The sequence below is a fragment of the Chiloscyllium punctatum genome, chromosome 10, assembly GCF_047496795.1.
Source record: "Chiloscyllium punctatum isolate Juve2018m chromosome 10, sChiPun1.3, whole genome shotgun sequence".
In the NCBI taxonomy this organism is placed as follows: Eukaryota; Metazoa; Chordata; class Chondrichthyes; order Orectolobiformes; family Hemiscylliidae; genus Chiloscyllium; species Chiloscyllium punctatum.
In genome coordinates, this window is record NC_092748.1 from 8089556 (window position 1) to 8109226 (window position 19671).

At 42.6% G+C, this 19671-nt stretch overlaps 1 protein-coding gene across 2 annotated transcripts in view; it reads right to left on the reverse strand.

Annotated features, from left to right (window-relative positions):
- The window catches only part of LOC140481863 (hyccin 2-like), a 96903-nt gene that overhangs the window by 60535 nt on the left and 16697 nt on the right, over positions 1–19671 (reverse strand). For both annotated transcript variants that reach the window (XM_072578438.1, XM_072578439.1), the window contains exons 3-7: positions 18804–18905; positions 17680–17859; positions 10746–10826; positions 7244–7359; positions 4772–4867 (exon numbers count right to left, since the gene is read on the reverse strand). In XM_072578438.1, the coding sequence (XP_072434539.1) occupies positions 4772–4867; positions 7244–7359; positions 10746–10826; positions 17680–17859; positions 18804–18905 (575 nt within the window). The remainder of the gene's footprint in view (positions 1–4771; positions 4868–7243; positions 7360–10745; positions 10827–17679; positions 17860–18803; positions 18906–19671) is intronic.

Genomic DNA, 19671 nt, shown 5'->3' on the forward strand with positions numbered 1-19671 from the left:
AGGGTGAGGGCAGTAACAAATTAAAAATACTATACATGAATGCACGAAGCATTAGAAATAAGATGGATGAGCTTGAGGCTCTTTGGAAATTGGCAGATACGATATTGTGGGGATAACTGAGACGTGGCTTCATGGGGACAGGGCCTGGGAAATGAATATTCAAGGCTACACGTGCTATCGCAAGGACAGACTGATGGGCAGAGGGGGTGGGTTGGCCATGTTGGTAAGGGATGATATTCAGTCCCTTGCATGGGGGGACCTAGAATCAGGGAATGTAGAGTCAGTGTGAATAGAGCTGAGAAATACTAAGGGTAAAAAGACCCTCTTGGGAGTTATCTACAGGCCCCCAAACAGTAGTCTGGATGTCTGATGTAAGTCGAATCAGGAGCTGAAATTGGCCTGTCGCAAAGATGTTACTACAGTTGTTATGGGAGATTTCAATATGCAGGTAGACTGGGAGAATCAGGATGGTATTGGACCTCAAGAAAGAGATTTTGTGGAGTGCCTCCGAGATGGATTCTTAGAACAGCTGGTGCTGGAGCCTAGCAGGGAGAAGGCAATTCTGGATCTGGTATTGTGCAACGAACCAGAATTGGTCAGTGAAGGAGCCATTGGGAAGTAGTGACCATAATACAATAAGCTTCAATCTGCAATTTGAGAGGGAGTGGGTACAATCGGAAGTGACAATATTTCAGTTGAATAAAGGGAAATATGGAGCTATGAGGGAGCAACTGGCCAAAGTTCAATGGTGCAATACCTTAACAGGGAAGACCGTGGAGGAACAACGGCAGATATTTCTGTGTATAATGCAGAAGTTGCAGGATCAGTTCATTCCTAAAAGGAAGAAAGATCCCAGGAGGAGACATGGGCGGCCGTGGCTGACGAGGGAAGTAAAGAAACATATAAAGTTAAGCAAAAGTATAACATAGCAAAGATAAATGGGAAAACAGAGGACTGTGAAGCTTTCAAAGAACAACAGAGGATTACTAAGAAGGAAACACGCAGAGAAAAAATGAGGTACAAAGATAAACTGGCCAAAAATATAAAGGAGGATAGTAAAAGCTTTTTTAGGTATAGTTAAGAGTAAAATTGGGCCATTGAAGACAGAAACAGGGGAATATATTACGGGGAACAAAGAAATGGCAGAAGAATTAAATGGGTACTTCAGATCAGTGTTCACTGGGGAAGACACAAGCAATCTCCCTGAGGTAACATTGGCTGAAGGACCTTTATATTTATATTTGCCAGGAATTGGTGTTGGAGAGACTATTAGGTCTGAAGGTTGATAAGTCCCCAGGGCCTGATGGTCTATATCCCAGGGTACTGAAGGAGGTGGCTCTAGAAATCGTGGATGCGTTGGTGATTATTTTCCAGAGTTCGATAGATTCGGGATCAGTTCCTGCGGATTGGAGGGTGGCTAATGTTTACCACTTTTAAGAAAGGTGGGAGAGAGAAAGCAGGAAATTATAGACCAGTTAGTGTGACTTCAGTGGTGGGAAAGATGCTGGAGTCTATTATAAAGGATGAAATTACAACACATCTGGATAGTAGTAACAGGATAGGTCAGAGTCAGCATGGATTTATGAAGGGGAAATCATGCTTGACTAATCTTCAGGAATTTTTTGAGGATGTAACTCGGAAGATGGACGAGGGAGATCCAGTAGATGTAGCCTACCTGGACTTTCAGAAAGCTTTTGATAAAGTCCCACATAGGAGGTTAGTGAGCAAAATTAGGGCGCATGGTATTGGGGGCAAAGTACTAACTTGGATTGAAAGTTGGTTGGCTAACAGGAAACAAAGAGTAGTGATAAACGGCTCCATTTTGGAATGGCAGGCAGTGACCAGTGGGGTACCGCAGGGATCAGTGCTGGGACCGCAGCATTTTACAATATATGTTAATGAAACAGAAGATGGTATTAGTAATAACATTCGCAGATTTGCTAATGATACTAAGCTGGGTGGCAGGGTGAAATGTGAGGAGGATGTTAGGAGATTACAGGGTGACCTGGACTGGTTAGGTGAGTGGACAGATGCATGGCAGATGCAGTTTAATGTGGATAAATGTATGGTTATCCACTTTGGTGGCGAGAACAGGAAGGCAGATTACTACCTAAATGGAATCAATTTAGGTAAAGGGGCAGTACAAAGAGATCTGGGTGTTCTTGTACACCAGTCAATGAAGGTAAGCATGCAGGTACAGCAGGTAGTGAAGAAGGCTAATAGCATGCTGGCCTTCATAACAAGAGAGATTGAGTATAGAAGCAAAGAGGTTCTTCTGCAGCTGTACAGGGCCCTGGTGAGACCACACCTGGAGTACAGTGTGCAGTTCTGGTCTCCAAATTTGAGGAAAGACATTCTGGCTATTGAGGGAGTGCAGCGTAGGTTCACAAGGTCAATTCCTGGAATGGCAGGACTACCTTACGCTGAAAGATTGGAGTGACTGGGCTTGTATACCCTTGAGTTGAGAAGACTGAGAGGGGAATGTATAAGATTATTAAAGGATTGGACACTCTGGAGGCAGGAAACATGTTTCTGCTGATGGGTGAGTGCCGAACCAGAGGACACAGCTTAAAAATAAGGGGTAGACCATTTAGGATAGAGATGAGGAGAAACTTCTTCACAGAGAATGGTGGCTGTGTGGAATGCTCTGCCCCAGAGGGCAGTGGATGCCCAGTCTCTGGATTCATTTAAGAAAGAGTTGGATAGAGCTCTCAAGGATAGTGGAATCAAGGGTTATGGAGATAAGGCAGGAACATTATACTGATTAAGGATGATCAGCCATGATCATAATGAATGGTGGTGCAGGCTCGAAGGGCAGAATGGCCTACTCCTGCACCTATTGTCTATTCTCCCCACCTCAGTCCCCTTAGGTTACTATCCCCACAGCTCTCCCTGAAAGATCTAACCCTGCTGTCTTCCCTCCATCACCAAATCAGCCCAATTTCCTACAGCAAGCTCTACAAAACAACTTTGTACGATTATGATCAATTGCAACTTGACCTGCAGTATTGCTGTGGATTTAAGATAGACATTTATTTATACTGCACCTGTCAACACCTCCAAATAACTTCACAGCCTGTGAAATAGTCTTGAAGTGTAGTTACTACTGAAATTGTAGAAAACACAGGGCAGTTCGCAAACAGCATAACCCACAAAAAGCCATGTGATAAAAGCCGGATTAATCTGTTCAGTGATGTTGGTCTTAAGGGGCCGACCAGGAAGAACTCCCTGGGTCTTTGTAATAGGGCCACCCAATCTTTTACATCCACATGAGTGTGCAGATGGGATCTTGGTTTGATGTCTCAACTGAAAGACAGATTTCTGGCAGCCCCTCGTTTGGACTAAGGGGTTAGGTCTTTCAGAGAGAGCTGTGGGATAGTGTTAGGTCTTTCAGAGAGAGCTGTGGGATAGTGTTAGGTCTTTCAGAGAGAGCTGTGGGATAGTAACATAATGGAACTGAGGTGGGGAAGAGGGGGACTTCAAAGGTTGCATTGAGGAGCTCAAGAAAAACTGGAGTCTATAAAAATTGGGGACAAATTATTGTACAGATTGGAGTCTGCCATAATTTTGAGAATTCTATTTGAAGGAAGGTGGTATTGCTGGCTAGACCAGCTCTTACCGTCCATCCCTTTTTGTCCTGGATAAAGTGGTGATGAGCCATCTTCCTGAACCATTGCAGTCATTGTAGATACATCCACAAACCTAGCACAAGGTATCCTCTCATCATAGCTCCACCGTGTGCATTTCACACAAAAATAACAGAGATTGAATTACTCTGCCATATCACTTCATAGGATGGATGCTAATTCTGTAGCTCGCCCCTAGAAATCTGGTTTGAAAAATGGAATGTTAAATTCAAATCAGAAAGCAGAATTAAGTCTGCAATATAAACAGGGCCTTGGACACAGTACAAAAAACAACTTAACCAACAGTGCCAACCCAGGCTCAGTGGGGAGCATCACACCTGATTCAGATATCTGTGGGTTGGCAGGATAACAAAACAGGAGCTGTAGGCCATTCAACCCCTCAAGCCTGCTCTGCCATTGAATAAGATCACGGCTGGTCTGATTATAGCCTCAAATTCACATTCCTCCCTGCTGTTCCTAGCCCACAACTCCCTTGACAACAACACAACAATTAAGTCACGCTTTGTAGTCTCGATCACATAACTAAGCTAACACTGCCAATGCAGCACTGAGGGGGCTGCAAGAATTCTATTTTTCAGATGAGAGGCCTGATCTACTCTCTCAAGCGGATGGAAAAGATTGCGTGACGGTATTACAAAGAGCCATGGAATTCTGCCTGGTATCCTGGCCGATAATGGCCCTTAAGGTCAAACAGATGACCCAGTTTTTATCACACTGCTTAGTGGGACCTTGCTGTGTGCAAACTGTTTGGCGCTTTCTACAGTTACAGCAGAGACTAAACTTCAAGAGTATTTCACAGACTGTAAAGTTATTTGGGATGGTCTGAGGTGTTGAAAGCTGCAATATAAATAAATATCTATCTTTAACAGAGACATTCTCCACCTGATAAAACACTTTCCACAGCTTCTGTTTGTTGGGGTCTGCAACCAAATGCAAACACATCCCAAAACTGCATTACACCAAATTCCCCAAACACCACCAGAATGCCACCTTGCACTGTGCTGTCCCCCTCAAATGAATGAAGAATTTAAAGTAACACATACTTTAAGCTTTAAAATAAACCTTAAGAAACCCCCCTCCCCCACCACACACACACAAATCTGTACTTTGCTGTCATACTTTACCTCGAGCACACATTACACAGGGAGCGGTAGGAGGAGTTGGGCATGGAGACAACCGCAGAGTTGTAGCACAACATGAGGAAACTCAGCACTTCAAACCTGCAGGAGACACACAGTATAAAACTTTACACATCTGTATCAACTGCACAATGTGAGAAATACATTTATCTCATGTAAGTATATATGACACTACTGCATCAATAATGGAGTCAATTCCATTCAGCCTGTATGAATCTCTCCATGGGCCTCTGATATTAGTTAAGCAAAGACTAGCAATGGATAATACCCCTCCAAAGGGTAAGGGGAGCTTAAAGACCTAGTAATTTCAGGTAATCAGCCACAGTCCAGTCAGAACAATGGTTGAACAGCCTGAGGAGCACTGCTCTGCAAACACGGGGTCAGGTGAGAGTCTGGGAGGGGACCTTCATGAACTCTCACAGTATGGGAAATGACTAGTCATTGGCATCACTGTGCACTAGTCAGCACTGGTCAGCACTGGTCCTCACCCCTTCCACCTGGTGAAATCCTCACTTCCATCTCAGGAGGAGAAAATACCATCCATTTTAGGAGGCTTTAATTACAGGGTTGACCAAGACTCTGATCTCTGGAGGATATTCAATGTGAAACCAGGAAACTGCAGGCCAGGTAGCTTAACATCTGCCAAAGGGAAATTGCTGGAATCTGATATTAAGGATTTATAGCAGGAACTTAGAAAACTTCAGTACAATCAGGCAGAGTCAACATAGCTATTTGAAAGGGCAATGATGCTTGGCCAATTTATTAGAGATCTTTGAGGAAGTAACAAGCAACGTGTATAAAGCAGTACCTTTAGATGTGGTGTCCAAAAGGCATTTGACATGGTGCAGAGAACAACATATTGCCATGGACAGAGAACCGGCTGGATAACAGGAAGCAGACAGGAGGCATAAATGGGTCTTTTTGGTTGTCTAAGAGTGATGAGAGAAGTGCCAGAGGGATCAGCACTGGGGACAGAACTATTTACAACTTATATTAATGATTTGAATGAAGGGACCAAATGTATGGTTGCTAAATTTGCTGATGACACAAAGGTAGATAGGAAAGCAAGCTGTGAAGACCACATAGGAATGTGAAAGGAATATGGTAGGTTAAGCAAAAGGGCAAAAGATTACCAGGTTGAAATTTAATGGGGGAAACATGTGAATGTATCCACTTTGGCAGGAAAAAGAGAGGAAGAATAGAAAAGCAACATATTTAAATTAAGAGAGATTGCGCAACATGAGATGAAGGTTATCTGGGTATCTTGGAGCATGAATAATTAGAGATTAAGACAAATGGATTTTTTTTTGTTTATTTGAAAGGGGAATGGTATATAAAGCGGGAAAATGGGGTTGAAAAACCTATCGTCCATGATCGAATGCCAGAACAGACCCGATGGGCCGTTTGGCCCATGGTCTTATAAAAGTATGGTCCTATAGTCTTATAAATGTAGGAAAGTTTTGCAACAGCGTTTAAATGGCATTGGTAGGATCACATCTAGGGAGTACTGTGTACAGTTTTAATCGCCTCATTTAAGAAAAGAGATAATTACATTAGAAGTCGTGTAGAAAAGGTTCATTCAATAGGAGTGTTAGAAAATTAGGGCCTCTATTCATTGGAGTTTAGAAGGATGAGTCGTGATCTTATTGTAGAGATCTTGAGGGCACTTGAGAGGGTGAATGCTGCAAGGACACTTCCCTTTGTGGGAGAGACTTGAACTCAGGAACACAGTTTAAAAACATGGGACCTCCCATTTAGGACAGAGATGAGGAGGATCTTTTACTCTCAGAGGGTCACGCGTGTGTGGAATTTTCAAACTCAGAAACTGGGGGATGCAGTGTTGTTAAGATGTTGTTAAAATCTTAACTATTGTTAAGATTTTTAGATTCTTGATTAACAAGGATCTCAAAGAGCAGTAATGTGGAGTTGAGAGGTCACAGTCAGATCAGTTAGTCTTACTAGGTTGGAGGGGCCAAATGGACTATATTTCTACTAACTTGTATATGCATTTAGATCATTAGAAAAACCAGTGGAAATGATTACTTCCAACTAACTTGGTGTGGCCAGATTAAGAACAAGAATTGCCGCAGTGCATCCACTTACCCTACACTCTGGGATTTGGACAACACCAGCCCCGATAGCCATTGTCTGGTATGTGAACTGAAAACAGGATGCTAGGGGCTCAGAAGCCCAGTGGGCCTGTTTGGCCATTTTTCTGATCAGAAGCCCACATTTTATATTTTCTTCATAACAGAATGGGAATTGAACAGAGGCACCGGATGGACTGGCTGTGGAATCAAAAATCTTATAAGAGAGTAGAACATAACCCTAGATCAGCTTGGAGGAAAGTGGGAGGGATCAGTCTGAGATTACGGAGTTGAGGGGGGAGGGGGGAGGGATGAGGAGTCAGCAGAAGGGATGAGAGCCAGAAGACCTAGTTTCAGCTGCTTCACCTACCTGTTCTGAGCTGTGAAGTTCTCCCGCTGAGGGTGAAGGTCACTGTACACCACCCGGATTAGATCGTGCTGGCTCAGTGCGCCTTCTGTCAGGGCCATGGAACCAATACTCGACGGCTGCATCAACAGAAAGCAAGAAACTTCCACAAATCTGGCTGAGGTCTGTGTCCTGATCATTACTACACCAATAACCTGGAGAGCACGAGTATAAATCCTACCCAGGCATTTGGATTCGGTTTTTGAAAAAAGAACACTAGAAATAAGCTGGTCCCAATGACACTGATCACTAGACTAACTGTTTCTTCTCCTAATCCAACTCGCTGATTAATGGCCTTCAGCGAAGTAAACCTGATCTCCTTACCTGGTTTGGCTGACACGTTACTCTGGATCCACAGTAACATGTCCAAGTGTTAACTGCCTTCTGGAAAGGGCAAGTGAGCCACTTCAATAAATGAACGTTTTCAGGGCAACTAGGGATGAACGATAAATTCTGGCCATACCAATGACGCTCATATCCCAAGATATGAAAATAAAATCTTCCTAGTGTCCTATTCATTTTCCAACACCTCAGGTTCCTCCTCTTTGAAGACTCACGCAGAGCTATCGACAGTAGCTGACCTCCTCAACTGATGGAGGCTGTTACAGACTGTATGTATACAAGGCGACGGGCCAAGTGCTGGAAAATGGGATTAGAAAAGATAGATATTTAATGACCGATGCAGACATGATGGGCTGAAGGACCTCCTTCCACACTGTTAAGAACCCGGTGAGTTTAAGTCCAATTCTGCTCTCACACAGCGTTGGCAATTTTATTCCGAGTCAGAGGGTCATGGGTTGAAGCCACATTCCATAGAGACTGGAGTCCATAGTCAAGGCCAACATTTCAGGTGCATTACTCACAGGGTGTGCTGCACTGCGCCTTTTGGTTATGGCATCAACTAAGTCCATCTATCCTCTCAGATGGACTAAAAGCAAAACCCAAGGCACTAGTTGAAGAGGAGCAAGGTGGGGGAGGGAGGGTCTACCTGCTACCCTGGCCAACTTCCATCATTCAACCAACTGCAGAAAACAGATGAAGCTGTGTATGCAGTGGGCAAACAGGGATGCCAGTTACAACTCAATAATTACACATCAAATATAACCTGGCTGTATGGCTGCAAAGTATTGGTAAACATGTACAGTAAGTGCTTTTATTTTTATGAGCAGTATTCTAAAGGAGGTAACACCCAAGTCAGTCACAGAGTGTAGTGACTGAGCGATCCACTGGGGTGTGACCCCCTCACCATCTGATTGTTTAAGAGAAAGCCCAGCCTTCAGTCAGGGGAGCTGTAACCAACGGTTGAGAGGGTTAGGAGGGACAAAATTTATTTGGTCAGTCGGCTCACAAATATACCCTTAGATAAATGATGTCGGTGGACACGGAGGCTGAACAGGGAAAAGGATCGGAATTGGAGAGGTGGTAGATGAGACTCAGAGTTGAGAAATGCAAAATATTTCCAGACCCCGAAGTGCTCAAATCCAGCAGGATGGCAGAGGCAAAGGAAAAATCATTTGTTAGAAAAGCTAAGTGCCAGGATAAATTTGGCAACAATAAGTGAAAGCTTCAGCAAGAAGTTGTGGAGGGGGTGGAGTGACCTTTCACAAAAATCACTGGGCTCCCTTCAAACAACAGGCATGATGCAGGCTCTCTGCCTTGCTCCAAGGTGCCCCTGACGCGTGACATCCTGGCTAAATAGCTGATGCGTTCGACCAACCACTACGTTTCCCAGTCAGGACAGGCACCATAAACAATCACAAGCTTGTAAGATGCTACTGAAGGCTGGAATGACCATCAGGCAGAGACAATAAGGAATGGGATGGCCCCCTGACTCAAATGAAAAAAACCACCAGCGAAAACAAACGAGGCTGAGGTACAGAGGCCACTCACTGTCAGAAAAAGTACAAGATTGAGCAACCATCTTGAATTGCTCCTCACCAACACAGCAGTGAAAAATAAAGGCACATTTCCATAGCACATTCCACTGTCCTCTGTAGCCCCAAAAATGCCTTCTAGGCAACAATATACTTCTGAAGTTTGGATCCTAATGCTATGCAGGAAACACAGTGGCCAATTTGCACATAGAAAGACCCCGCAAAGTTCCTGAAGATAGTGAGTAGATCATCTGTTTCTAGTGACGTGGGTGAAGGGGTGAACATTGGGCCAGGACAGTAGGCAAAACTCCCCTGCTCTTCCAGGTAGCGCCATTGGATTTTCTACATCCAGCTGGGAGGGCAGGCAGGGTCGCGATTTAACATCTCATCTCCCAGGCCTCTGCTTGAACAGTTCATATTCCTACGGAGTACCACACTACGAGAGTCAGCCTAGATCGTGTGCTCAAGTCTCTCGAGTGGGGTGGAACCCACAGTCTCCACATCAGTACTGACCTCCAAATTGGAGACAAATGTATAAACAACCATTTACTAATCTCACAGCATTATTTCTAGGGATACCCCCAAGGCCAGCTGTATAACACAAACATCTTGTTGGCGTGTGCCTGTTATTAGGGGGGGGTAACCTTATTCTAATCTCAATAATCTTATCAAATGGTACATGTTCCACAACTCTAGTTTGCTGCTGCCAGTCACGGGACAGTTGTAATCTTAGAGGTATTCAACCACAAGTTATTGACAAAGTTTTCAAGATATTTATGGAACTGTGAGGCTAGCTGGAGAGAAACAATTTCCACCAGGTGGGACGACTAGAGGGCAGGTTCTAAAATTAAATTAAAACCACAGGAAGGAAATGAACAAACACTTTGAATAGGTAAAAGTTCCAAACTTTCCTTTTGTTATTCACAGACTTGTGTGCCATTGGCCTTAATTGTCCATCCCTAATTTGCTTTGATATGGGGTTGCTCAGGCACCATCTTGAACCACTGCTGTCCAATATTGCTTCTGCAAACACAACTGATGCTGCAACAATTGTTAGTTTTAATCGAGACGGTTGGATGTCAACAAAAACATGAAAGGTTATGGGGAAAATGCAAACAAATGCAGCTCACTCAGAGAACAACTTCAATAGCGTAAAAGACTCAAGAGGCTAACTGACCTGCTATTCTTCCTCTATTTAGGATGAATTCCTAAGAACCTTCTCCCCATCCCACCCTCTCCACAGCAGCTGTCCAGGTAGTGAGTATCTGCAGAATGCCCAACACAGGACCAGACCTTTCTTGAAACCCCAGTCGTGCTGACAGGCCCACATTAGTGGATGGGGTTAGATGCCCTTCCAGAATTTGCTCAGGGTTTGCAGAGATTCCAAAAGTTGCACACACTGTACTAGCCAGGAACAAATTGGGATTTGGTGATCATCACTGCTAAGAAAAAAAACAGAATGGCATTTCATTTGAAGTCACTCACTGATTTTAAAGGGTGAAGCTGTTGCAATAATATCACAATCCCAGTTTACAGATACCTCTGAGGATCATAGGAAAAACTGAATGACATCTGCAGGCAAAGGAACTCACCTCATGATAAACTGATGGCTTGGACAGTGATGGGATTGTGAACGACAACACTCTGTTGTTTCCATCTCTATCGACTATCTCCTGTGAAGAAAGTACAACAAATGCATATTATTTGCTCCCATTTCACACAAAAACAATTTTGTTTAACAACTTCATCATTTTTTCTCATTATTTAAACAAGAGAGTTTGCATTGATATTGAACTGACTGCAACAAATCAACAAACCTCAGAAACCTGTCTGATAGTGCCATTAATTACGCATTAATCTTGAGATGATCACAATCTGCCATAATAGTGTGAAACCACTGAAAGCAACTGGAGAGTAGCCAGCCACTCAAACCCAGCTTAACTCAACCTCAAACTTCAGACACCCAGAATCACCCCACCCTGACTTACAATTTTACCAACCATTCCTTCACAGTTGCTGGAATTCTCCCTGACATCACTGTGGCTATACCTACACCACATGGTAAAATAATCTGTTTTTAAATATAATTACACTTTTTTTTGAGGCAGGCCCCAACGAAGACAGAAACTGAAACAAAAAGAATCGTTAAAGGAAACATAGGTTAACATAGAAAGGAAACTGAAACTTGCAGTTTTTAAGGAAATAGAAACAAACTAATGTTTGGAAACCAAACGTTTTGGGGTAAAATGACCCTGGTTAGATACGAAAGGACACAGATCAATCCAAGCTGGGATACTGCAGTTGATCAGTCCAGTGAGGCAGAACTGGGAAGACTTAATAAGTCAAAATCTTTACCCACAGGCTCCAAACAGGTTTCTGCAGCTTCTAACAGTTCGAGATAACATTGGTGAATCTACCTCATCCAGACCACTTTTAGCACATTCTGCATGCGTGTGCCATTTGCGGTGAAGCCTGTACCCACGGAACCCGGGTTGGTTGCTTATTGCTGTGGGCTAGGGATCAGACTTAGGAGAGTTTGAAGGATTTTGTGACTGAATGAGATCAGCAAAATGTGAGCAGACTGCAGAGCCAAAAACACAAGGTATGTCTTAGTTGTACCTGCCATCTAATGGGCAATACATAATGCATATTCATCAGCAATGTGCTTGTCAGTAGGATTGGTTAGGCAATGAGACACACTGGGTAGGCATATGGTGTCATTTTCAGTTTGACAAAATGTAACAAGTGGAGTGCCACAGGGATCAGTGTTACAATTTACAATCTGTATCAAAGACCATATTGCAAATTGATGCCACAAAAATAGATGAGAAAGTCAGTTATGAGGCAGATATAACGAACCAGCAAAGGGATATAGGGAATTAGATGAGTGGGCATTGTTTGGCAGATGGAATATAATGTGAGAAAATTGTCCATTTTGGCAAGAAGAATAGAAACTTATTATTTAAATGGAGAGAGATTAAATGGAGGAGACCAGAACTCTCCTGCAAAGTGAACCACAAAATGGGATTACAGAAGAGCAGCAACATATTGGAAAGTGGAAAGTTGTTGTTTGTTACAAGGTAAACAGAAGATAAAAGTTTATTACAGATTAAAGGGCATTGATTAAATTACATCTACAGTACCATGTACAATATTGATCACCTTATATAAGGAAGGGCATAATTGAATTAAGCAGCTCCCAGAATTTTCACTCAACTCATTCCTCGGTTGAAGGGATTATTTCATGAGGAAAGGTTAAGTAGATTGAGCCTATATCCCTTTGGAGTTTAACAAGAATGAGAATTGAAACATATGATCCTGCAAGGACTTGTCAGTGTAGATCCTGAAAGGATGTTTCCTGTTGAGGGAGAGACTAGAACTACAGGACACCATGTATTATGAAGGGTTTCCCAGTTAAAACAGAGATGAGAATATCTATCTTTTAGTGGATTGAGAATCTGTGGAACTCTCTCCCCTAGAGAGTGGAGAAGGCTAGATCATTGAATATTTTTAAGGCACAATCATACAGCATGGAACAGACCCTTCTGTCCAACCAGCCCATGTCGACCATAATCCCAAACTGAACTAGTCCCACCTGCCTGCACTTGGCCCATATCCCTCCATACATTTCTTTCATGTACTTATCCAAATGTCTTTTAAATATTATGACCCGCGTCCATCACTTCCTCTGAAAATTTCAGTCCACGCATGAACCACACTGCGTGAAAAAAAGTGCCCCTCGTAAATCTTTCTCCTCACCTTAAGAACATTCCTCCTAGTCTTGAAATCCCCGATCCTAGGGAAAAGACACCTACCATTCACCTTATCTATCGCCTTCACAAATTTATAAGTGTCTGTAAAGGGGGTGAAAGGATTCTGAGAGTAGGCAGAAGAGTGAAGTTGAGGTGGCAATCATGATTTTATCAAATAGTGGAGATTTTGAGTTGAATGACCTCATCCTACTCCTAATTTTTACATTCATATGATAATTCATATTTAACTTATGCTAATTCTGTATTTTGTGTAAAGGTTAGATAGAACTTAGTGTTTGTTTTGTTGAGATTTTTTGAATTGTGGAATTTTGTAGCTTCATTCTTTTAGTAAATTTTGTATTTCTTCCATTTTAAAATTCTGGGATCATAAAATCGTGGATTGCAGCAGTTCAAGAAAATATCTGACCAACTCCTCCTTGACAGCAATTATGATCTTGGCTTAAATACAAAATACAAAGAGAAGGTGACTCTTAGTTTTATTCTGCAGATTAAGGACAGCTGCAGTTTGCCAATATTGTAAATATTTGTATAATAAATAGCTTAAAATTGCACATTTAAAAAAATTATACATTCTATTTGAATGTCAATCTATAATTATCTTATGAATTATGATTATAATGAGAAACAAAATACTGGAGACACTCAAAAGGTCTGGCTGCATCTGTGGAGAGAGAAACAGAGTCAATGGTTTGAATCCAATATGACCTCCTGGAATGAGCAGGAATATGGTGGTTTTTATGCTGTTGACAGAAGGGGAGGAGGATAAAGTGGAATATACGATAAGGGTGTCCTGAGCGAAAGTCAAGGGGAGTGCCAAAAGTGGAAAAGGAGGGATAGTGATATCAAATAGGTGTAAACCAAGGTGTGAAATGGAGAAATGGATCTGGTCTATTTTACTGTATTATCACAATGCTTCCCTTACTGCAATGACGATTGCTCAATAAACCAACTGTCTAACTAAAGGAGGGACAATAAATGCCAGCCTTGTTTCTGATGCTCACATTCAGTGCATGAATAAAAATAAGACCTGATCCTTGTTGCAAGTATCCAAACCCTGTCCACCCCAAACTGGAACGTGTACATTGAAGAATGGTGGTCACTGTAAAGAGAATAACATGGGGTGAAGGAGAAATAGCAAAAGATGAATAAAAAGTAGAGTGATAGCGATAAAACATTGAGAGAGAAAGAGGGCGAGCGATAGGAAGATTGGGAATGTAACATCATGTTTACTAAAAGGAGCTTTACTGAAGGAGTGACTGACTGATGGCTGACATGATACTGAGTATATCTGACCCAGTAATGGACAGTACAGGGCATCTAACTTTGAGAGAGAAAGTTGGACAGTTTGTGTTCATGGTCACCTGAGAATCTGTGAATACCAGTACTTCCCCCTTCAGTGAATAACATAAGCAGAAATGCTCATTCTGTGACCTGGAAGCTGGAACTTCAGATTTTAAATCATGGAAATAAAGGTCTTACATTAATCCTGAGACAAGCACCAGTTGTGGAATTGTGCCAGTCTGATGGAGTGGCCTTATGAGACAGAATGGCGCTTTGATTCCACGTGGCACCTAATCCAACTGTCAGATGTCTGCACAAGAGTGCCACGCTAACACAATTGCATCATGATATCTAGGAGTCTATACAGACACCACTGATGGAGGATTGATGCCAATTATTTTTTCTTTCTCAAATGGTTTTCTAATATGCTTTCAGTAAGTTAGCAATAGCCTTGAGAAGCATTCACTGTTCTAAGAGCTCTCTGAGAATAGTTCTTCTAATTTTCCCTATTCATCATATTGGATGTTGGTCATTGATCAGTAGTAGGAAGTCAATATTGTAGTTTGCTCTCTAGAGACCTGAGCACATAATCGAAGCTGCACTGAGTGTCAGCCTTGAGACAGTGGAATGAACTAATAAACCAAGGTTTTGCCTGCCTTCAGGCAGACCATATAGAGTTTCATGGTCACCATGCAAAAAAGAGCAAGAGTTCTCCCTGGAATTGTAGTCAATATTTATCAATCAACCAATATCACTAATACAGAACAACTGGGTATTTTCCGCAGTGCTGTTTCATGGATCTTGCTGTGCATAAGCTGTGTCCCATTTCCCACAGGGAATTGCATTGTGTTGATGGTGGTGGTGGTGGGGTCCGTGATAAGGTTGAAAGGCACAATATGAATGCAGACTCCTTACTGCAGACGAAGCAAAGGCTTATTGGAATGAGGAATGACCACTTAGGATTGCAGCTGGTGGGTGGGGGTGGGATATTGTGGAACTACATACAGCAGCCCTTGTTGAAATCAGTGGGGAGACAGTTACATGAAAACAGGCTGATCTTTAGAAATGGAGTCAGAAAGACTTGCTCTTGTGTTACCTCTCTGTACATACCGTGAACAGGGCTGGGTACTGTGGACATTCTAAAAACGATGCAGTTCAGAGCAGCCTTTCTGATATCAAGATTGATACCCATGCTGGCTTCCCAGCTTTATAACTCTGGCTCTCAACCTGCGAACATAGAGCCCTGAAATCTCTGGCAGGACAGTTAGTCATGGGGCAGTGTAATCCCCAGCAACCAATGGCCTCGAGTTGTTTCTCAAGCTGCTTAACGACTCAGACATTTAAATCATTTTAAACCCGAACTTTGAACCTAATTGCACTCAAGTGAACAACAGCCTTCCAGCAAAGTACTGGCCTCACATGTCATTCATTATCTGTGGCACATCCTCTCTCCATTTCCTTAGAACACTAGCTTTAACAATGTATTTATAGCAATCTTTTGTAACCCTAAACAAGTGAACATGACCAAATCACAGGGTAGCGGGCAAGGAGCAAAGAGTTAAGTCCTATTCATGAACCCAGAGTATAACTGGGGCCTCAATAATGCAGTTGCTCAAGCTCTCAGAACAAGATGGGGTGGATGCGAAATAGAGGGGCAACAGGCAGCAGCAAACAGATGGTGAATCAATTTGTTTCTATTGTAACAGACTGTGAATACATTTGTTTCTGTACTGTATCAGACAGTGAATCACTTGTTTCTGTACTGGTTCACTGCCTGTTACACTGTTACAGTAAAGGCTAAATTGTGTCAATTTATTTCTGTACAATATCAGACAGTGAATCATTTGTTTGTATTGTAACAGGCTGTGAATTAATATGTTTCTGTATTATAACAGGCTATGAATACATTTGTTTCTATAGTGTAACAGACAGTGGATCGATATGTTTCTGCATTGTAACAGGTTGTAAATTTGTTTCTGTACTGAAACAGACAGCAAACCATTTACTTCTGTAACAGGCTGTAAATCAACTTGCTTCTGTACTGTAACAGAGTGAATTAATTTCTGTACTGAAAATGAATTAAGTTTATTCTACTATAACTGACTGCGAATTGGAAGATGGTTTGTAACATTATAAAAGCAGGAGTGACTGAGATCTGTATAAGAATATGCACCTCCACTTATCTGGTGATGTTTAACACAAGGTATGGCCTACCTAATTCGTAACTGATGATGTTGTGCCTGAGATGAAGAGGTGTAATGAAGTTTCAGGAATTATATCGTATACTGCCAGTATACCATTCACATTGGAGCTACAGGACACACTGAGGTTACCACAAAGGTCCTACTTTCTCAACCTACCCTCTCGCCCGAGGTCTGGTGACCCTCAGGTTAAACTCACTACCAGTCTACTCTATTCAGTGGAGCTACAGGATTTAATTGTACATCGAATATGTCCTGCTCAAACTCAAGCTACAGACACCAGTGATTTAAGTGTTGAAGTGAAAGGGTTTTGTTTGCTTTGTGTGCAGGAACAAGCAGGGAGGTGACAACTGTCTCTAAGCTGATCCCACGAAGGTGAGAGATGAACTCAAGCGCAGAAGCAAGGAATCTGCATCCTATAAATCTCTCTCACTAACCAAACATGGTGAAGCCTCAGAAATAAGAATTGTTCACTCAAGTCAGGGACTTGTCATTGCTGAGCCTTTCCCCTCTGGCAGGATCAATATTGTTTGTAGCTGTACCACTCACACCTGCTGTGGTGTTGCTGACACTGAATCAGAGCTCCTGACAAAATGGCAAGACAGTGGCAACTGACCCCACATCAAACCCCAATCAGCAGCAATTGACAACTGTGTCTTGTTACAGGCTGGCCTGAAAAGGCAGTGACTGTTTATTCAGTGCACCTGCCTACGCAGTGACATTCTATTCATATTTAATGATATTAATTATTTAAGTGCCAGCAGTTCTCTATATTTTGTTTACAAATATTCAGGTATCATATGTTGTTTTGGACATAAGTTTTTCAGCAGTGCTTATGTGAATTGTGGCAATCTGCAAAGGTTATTAAAGGTGATATATGTTATATGTGTTCTAGGCCAACAATTAGCAGGCCCGGCTGCACCTACAATGACACGCACCACCACCTGCACATTATCCTCTGAGGGACTTACAATCCTGACTTGGAATGATATTATCTCTCCTTTTGTGTTGCTACATCAAAAATCCCTCCCTAACAGCAATGGAGGTGTAAGTGCAACATATGGACTGCAGTGGTTCAGGAAGGCAGCTCAAAGATAATCAGGGATGAATAATAAATGCTGGCCCAGCCAGTGACTCTCACATTCTGTGAATGAATGAAAGAAACTGATGAAAATGGACAAACAGCAAATAAAGCCACACTGATCAATAATGTTCTCACTGAAGCCCATCCCTCTGGCGCATGGAGACAGACAAATGAACACACAGCTTACCAGATTGTAGATTCCCAGAAGCAGAGCTTCAATGCAGCCATTGCTCTGTCTCTCTCTGCTTGCCGTGATGCACAGATACCCCCAGATCAATTCAGGCAAAAACTGCAACGTGAATCGCTTCAACCTCACCTCTGAGCTTCGATACAACTCAAACAGCTGGTGACAGACAGGCTCCAGTAACTGTAGGGAGAGTTATGCAGATGATGTACCAACAGAAAATGTCACAACTGCTTCACAGCAACAATGCACCAAGTAGGAGATGTGACAATGTGCCAGGATTGCCATCATTACATGGAGTTAACGCTATGAAACTACACTGAAGATCCCTCTACATCCTGGCACACGACGCAAGTAGGACAACTAAGTTCATCAAACACCCCATGTGTTGGGCATCTGTTCTTGATTCTCTTTTCAGGGACTAGTTTGCAGCTAGCAAGGCTGGCATTTGTTGTCCCATACCTTGAAATCAGAGGCTTTTTAGGCCATAGCAGAAAAGCAGTTCAGAGCCAACTGCGCTCCACAAGTCACGTGCAGGTCAGAGTGGGTAAGGACAGCAGATTTCCTTTCTAAAAGGGCATTAATGAACCAAGGAGGTTTTTGCAACAATCAATAATAATTGCCCTGGTCACCATTATTGATAGTTAGCTTGAGATTCCAAAGTTATAAAATGAATTAAAGTTCTGGTGGGATTTATACCAATGTGCCCAAAGCCTCTGGGTTACTAGTCCAGTGATATAGCCACTACACCACTGTTTTCCACCTCAAAAAGTAAAGTAGCTTATAAATTCCCATGGAAACAACTAAGCTTCAAAAGTAATTACTTTTCATGATATTGGTCACATCTGATTCTTCTGCATAGTCTGCCCAACAAGGTGTGCTGGAACTATACTTAACAAGCTCATTAAGTTAAAACCTACTCCAAATACAACCTGAAAAATCAGAAAATTATAGTCAGTACAAGTAGGCTAATTCCAAGAAGCTACGATGTGCAGGTCACGACTTCATCAGCCAAGATTTCTGCAGTACAGTTAATGAGGGTAAGGATCCTGACCTTCAGTATCCATTACAGGTTGAGAGCTGCACCTCCCTGAACTAACAGGACACACTAGCTGCAGACATCCTACCTCATTGTTAGGATCCTGGATGACCTTGTAGAGAGCCGGCACAATATCAGTCTTCTGCTGAAGGGTTGCTGCATAAGAGGATATCTGAGATTCAGGCAATGTCTGTAAGGCAGCGAGGGAAAAGGGAGGGGTTATCAAACCTGCCAATATCCTATGGTCAAACAATGGTGAAAGCACACAACACATCATAAAGCTTGGCAGACTCCAGTGGAGAGAACAACATGTAATCAGTTATGTGCAGTGAGTGTAGTTATGGGCATAGGTGCTGTGGAGTGTGTGTGGATGTGTAAGTGTGAGAGTGTGATGGCACATGCGCTTGGAGGTGCATGTGCATTTGTGTACAAGTATCCCCTTTAGTCTGCCTGTGGATGTCTGTACACGTGTGTATCTGGAAAACCATGCATGGGCAGAGGTGCACATGTGCATACATACATGTTTGTATATTTGCACGTGCACTGACAGATGTGCTTTTGTTTGAGTGGACATGTAGATTAATATGGACTGTGTGGTATGTGCATGTGTGTGGGTACATGTGCTCCTTCAGGTGCCTGCATGCAGACCAGTACGGGAGTAGATTTGTACATGCATATACAGACGTGCACATTTATGTGGGCCTGCATCTGCATGTGGAATCGTAAATGTAGGCAGGGTCACAGACAAGTATATGCATTATGCATGTGTGTACAGCTGCAGCATATACAGATGTACACATGCACCTGTAGAGATGTGCACATGCATGTGTATGCACAGATAGGTTTAGGAATGCGAGTGGATCTGTGTGACATTGTACGTGAAGTACACGTTGAGATAGGTATGGATACGCAACTGTGAACAGTGTAACTGAATAAATATTTCCAATATACCAGAC